This window comes from Ictidomys tridecemlineatus, chromosome 4 (assembly GCF_052094955.1).
Source record: "Ictidomys tridecemlineatus isolate mIctTri1 chromosome 4, mIctTri1.hap1, whole genome shotgun sequence".
In the NCBI taxonomy this organism is placed as follows: Eukaryota; Metazoa; Chordata; class Mammalia; order Rodentia; family Sciuridae; genus Ictidomys; species Ictidomys tridecemlineatus.
Window position 1 is genome coordinate 107795490 of NC_135480.1, and position 5189 is coordinate 107800678.

Below are 5189 nucleotides of genomic sequence, written 5' to 3' on the forward strand. Positions count from 1 at the left end.
AATCTAGCTTTAGTCTTTAGTAAGCTGTTCACATAACTGAAAAAAAAAAAAAAACATGCTCCAGTTCCCTCATGCTACCACATGTTCCTTATCCCAGCTAGAAGTGTCCTTACTTAGACAAACCCATCTAATTTACAAAGAAAAAATAAAGATTTGGAGCCTCAGTTTATTCATTTCTTGAGTCTAATATAGAGTCCAGTAAATGATAGAAGCTAAATTTTTTACAGTGAAACAAGTTGAGCAGTACAAAATGGCATAATCCTCAAGGAGAGAATACAAAGCAAGATATTTTGTAACTTTAAAAGTGGAGGGAAAGGGAGGGGGCACAGTGTCACATGCCTGTAATCCCAGCAGCTTGGGAGGCTGAGGCAGAATGATTGTGAGTTCAAAGTCAGCCTCAGCAACAGGCGAGGTACTAAGCAACTCAGTGAGACCCTGTCTCAAAATAAAATACAAAGTAGGGCTGGGAGTGTGGCTCAGTGGTCTAGTGCCCCTGAGTTCAACCCCAGGTACCAGGAAAAAAAAGGGGTGGGGGGAGACCTTATTTGAGAAAAAACATTAAAATTCCTCTTCCTGTAGATAAAATGTTACTTAAGTAGAATGCTTGCTGAAAATTAATTGCCAATGATACAAAAGACTTATTAGCAGAGTACTCTCTTCAGGGTTTTATCTAGGGCTAGTTTAACATCTTTATTCCTCAAACTGTAGATCAGAGGGTTAAGCATGGGAACCACGTTGGTGTAGAAGACTGAAGCAAACTTGCCTTCCTCCATCAATCCAGAAAAAGAGGTTGTTAAGTAAGTAAACGCCCCCGACCCAAAAAACAGAGCTACAGCAATTATGTGAGAGCCACATGTGCTGAAGGCTTTGGATCGTCCCGCAGCAGAAGGAATGCGAAGAATGTTGGAAAGAATCAAAGCATAAGAGATGAAGATGCTGACACTGGACACTGTGATGACTACTCCAACAACAGTGAAGAACACAAGCTCATTGATGTGGGTGCTGCTGCAGGAGAGCTGCAGGAGCGGGAGAACCTCACAGAGGTAATGGTGGATGACATTGGAATCACAAAAGGTCAGTCTCAGCATGCTTCCAGTGTGGGCCATGGCCCCAGCAAACCCTATCACATAGGAGCCAATCATGAGCAAAAAGCAGACCTGAGGGGACATGATGACAGTGTACAGCAGAGGGTTGCAGATGGCCACGTAGCGATCATAGGCCATCGATACCAAGACACAGCACTCGGCATTGACAAAGAAACAGAAGAAAAACAGTTGAGTCATGCACCCCATGTAGGAGATAATATTTTCTGACACAAAGTCATTCAGCATTTTGGGGGTAAACACACAGGAATAACAGAGATCTATAAAGGACAAGTTGAAGAGGAAAAAGTACATTGGGGTATGAAGACTAGAACTCAGCCCAATTAATGTGATCAAGCCCAAGTTGCCCACCACAGTGAATACATAGATCCCCAAGAACAGGAGGAAGAGAGGGAGCTGGAGCTCTGATTGTTCTGATAATCCCAGAAGGATAAACTCAGTCACTAAGGAGCTGTTTCTCAGAGTCATTCTCTTCTGGCACATCGACTGGGGAAACAGAGGACAAAACACAAAGTTATACAAGAATAAACATGAGTAATGGAAAAAGGCTAGAGACGATTGGTCAGGGCATAGAGGCCTCCCTTCTTCTGCCCTCTTCCCTCATCTATGCCTCTCTCTATCCTAAACTGTTGATAATATGACTGAGGCAGCATCTCAGCTCCCCTGATGCTAGTCATGAACCCCAGCTACCCTGTTGGCATGGGCAGCAAGGATTCTGTCTCTGCTTAAGAAATGAAGAGGCAGCATACCTCAAGGGGCTGCCCCATCTCAGAAAGATGCCCCAAGAGCCAGGGGTACAACTTGGACCTGCTGTCTCAGGCTTTGTGACACAGAAGTTCCCATGTCCCCCATCATGCCCAGCTATTCTCTGCCTTTCTCTCCCAAACACATACTACCTTGAGAGAAAACCAAGCCAAAAGCCAAGAGTGTTCCCTACTGGCTCTGCCCTATACCTTTTCAGTGCTGGATTTATGCAATGCTTTCTCCATTAGCCAGAGGCATAAGATGGTGCTGCTAGAATGTGAAGTAGACAGCCTTGCAGGCTAACTCTTCTGATTCTCATGATGCTGGGAACAGAGCTTTAACAGACCCAAATTCTCCAAGGTGCTTGAGGAATAGCCCAGAGTTTCTGTTTGTGGATTTCCCCAGATGGTCTTCATCAACTTCAGGAGAAAAACATTAGCAATCTTTTCCACCAGGACCCCAGCTGGCATACCATGGGGGACTTTAAACTTCATGACAATCTTAGAGACCTGATTAGTTATAGTCTCCCCTGGGAATTTCTCTTAAACCTGTTTTTAGACAGAGGAAACCGCACTCTATTTACATCCTGCATCAGTAACATCTTGAGAGCTGGTGTTCTGCTCAATATTCCCCTTTCCTCCAAGGATTTCATGTCATTCAATGCTGAGTTTGATGGGCTCCTTCTTCCTCCCTTTCATTCATTCTCCGACCCTAAGTTTAAATTTAAGAGATAATGGCCCCAAATTCATTTTCTACCATTTCCAAATTTTCTTAAGGAGTTTTGAAATGAGGACCAAAAATGTTCAGACCAAGGTTATAGGTGATCAGAAAGCTCCTTGGATGAAATGCTTCTAAAAGCATGAGCTGCTCAGAACAGTGAGACAGCAACACCAGCAACACAAACACCATCTCCTCTCCATTCTACAAAAGGCCACAGACAGGCCTTGACAATATGTAAGGAGATTAAAATATCACAAGACGCAAGCCATGAAGCACACACACTGGCTTACTCCGTAGCTAGGCAGGAGAAGTACTGAGGGTTTGATCTGTCATTCTTCAGACGTCAAAGCTTTTCTTCATCAGATCTGCTATGCGCACATTCTAGGGGAAATCCACATACATGTGTACATCTGCATTTGTAACTTTCCATTGAAGTTGCCTAAAATAATTCCAGTTTGCCTGGGAGGATCCTGAATGGCAACCATTATGTCTGTACAATTATTCAGAGCATGTCCTTTCAGTCTCAAAAGAATGTAAATATGGATTAAAATTTTTATGTTCACCCTACTAAAAAAAGCATAAGCAGCTATTCAGATATTCTGGTTCACTGACTTCCATCCTCTGTCTGTCAGAATCTCTGTCTTTCACCTTTACTCTCCTCAACTGAACACCCTTCCTACCTCTTCAGTAGACTTTGGCTTCAAACATAGGAAGCTGCTTCTGATTTATACCTAGCCAAGAAACCTAAAGCAAAGAAATTCAAACCCTAGCTGTCCACCCAGAATAGGTGAAAAGAGAAAAGCAAGGAGACAGAAATTACATTGGTACCAAGAGTAAAATTAGTAAAATATATTGTTGTGTATAATTGTCTGTGGATACAATAAATTGGTTGGCATTATTTAAGAAATGTGGACATATTCCATATATATGTATATGGAATATATATATCCACATTTCTTAAACAGTGTCAACCAATTTATTTATACATGTAGACACACATATATACATACATATGTACACATATATCTACATAGATTTTAAACAGCATTTCACTGCTAGATGTATACCTAATAAAAATTACAAAAAAAACTACATATGTTTACCTAAAGACATGCCAAAAATATTCATAGAAGGATGGATAATACATATTAGCCAAAAACTGAAGACAATGTACATGTAAACCAACTGTAGACTAAATACTAAATAGTGAAATATAATAAAATAAAATTTCATTTAGCCATGAAAATCAATAACATAGATAAATGTCATCAATCTACTATGGAGTAGAAGAAGCCAAGCACAAAAGAGTGCATATCTTAGAACTCCACATGTATAAAATTGAAAGACAAGGAAATTAGTCTGTAGTCCTAAAATTCAGATAATAGTTACTCTTAGCTGGGAAGTCAGAGGCTAGACAGACATATAAAGGGTACTTCAAGTTTCCGAATAACGTTCTGGTTCTGTTAAGGGTACTGGCTACATAGATGTATCTAGTTAGCAAAAAAATTCATCAAGCTATGTATCTTTATGTTATAATTAAATAAAAAGTTTATTTAAAGCATAAGTTGAGAGCAAAAAAAATAAATCATCCTACCAAATTACTTTAAGACTAAAATTGCTAAACATCTTTGAGCCATAATCCCTCATTTGGAAAATGGTTATTTACTGACCTGACAGCTCAGTATAGTAGAACATGCAAGAAAAATGACACTGTTTTTATTTCTCATCCATCTTGTGTTCCTTAAAATAAAAACCTGCTATATTTTTCTTATATAAAGGGAGGAAATCAAGAAGTAAAAAAAAAAATAATGCATATGGAGCAACTATAGTCCTTGGCATTGTGCTGGATGTTTTCTAGTATAATATTATGTTTATAACAACTATAGAATGTGCATGTGTGTGGCAGATTGTATTTTCCAAAGATGCCCATTACCAACACACGCACGCTCACGCATATATAGCTTGTATCCCACATATTTTTGGTGTAGTGGGAGGACTGACTCTCTTTGTTCCCTATCCTTGCCTCCAGAGGGCACAATATTGGACTTTCTCCAAACAATAGAATATGGTGGAATGGTGGGACTGAGGCTATGTGACATTCAAATGATATCATTCAAGGACATGGCTGCTTGTTCTTGTGCTCACTCTCTCTCGATCTCCCTCTCTCTCCCCCACCCTCTGTCCTTCCTAGCCTTCAGGACAGTCATATTTATGGCCTGCATGCAAGTGGGTGAATATCAGGGACAATTGTCAAAGGAAAGCCGGGGGAATTGCCAAGACAGGACTAACTTACTTGGTCCAATTCTTCCTTATACCTAAAAACTATCCTTTTGTTTTCATATTTGAATGATATTTTTAAGGTTTGTTTTGTGAAGAAAATAGACGGATCTTTCTAGTATACATAATCTCTTACCCACTGTATTTTCCTATTTTGAATGGCAATTTAGTAGATGTGTAGCAATGGCCCAGAAATGGAAGAGAAAGAATCGTCTGTGTTCATTAGTGTAGAAGTCAATTTATTCACCCAACAAATATTTATGACGGTCATCCATTTCTAGCAATATTACACAATTTTTATGTTCAGAAAGATTTCTCCCAATTAAAATGGAATGAAAGATTCTG

At 39.7% G+C, this 5189-nt stretch overlaps 1 protein-coding gene across 1 annotated transcript; it reads right to left on the reverse strand.

Moving 5' to 3' along the window:
* Window positions 1-641: 641 nt before the first annotated feature.
* On the reverse strand, window positions 642-1586 carry LOC101960632 (olfactory receptor 8B4). Its single transcript, XM_021719583.2, has one exon. It carries the CDS (start codon window positions 1584-1586, stop codon window positions 642-644), a length of 945 nt encoding a protein of 314 aa, XP_021575258.1.
* Between the last annotated feature and the right edge of the window lie 3603 nt (window positions 1587-5189).

Coding starts and splice junctions, on each gene's coding strand:
- LOC101960632 (XM_021719583.2), bottom strand. CDS start 1,586: ATGTGCCAGAAGAGAATGACTCTGAGAAACAGCTCCTTAGTGACTGAG.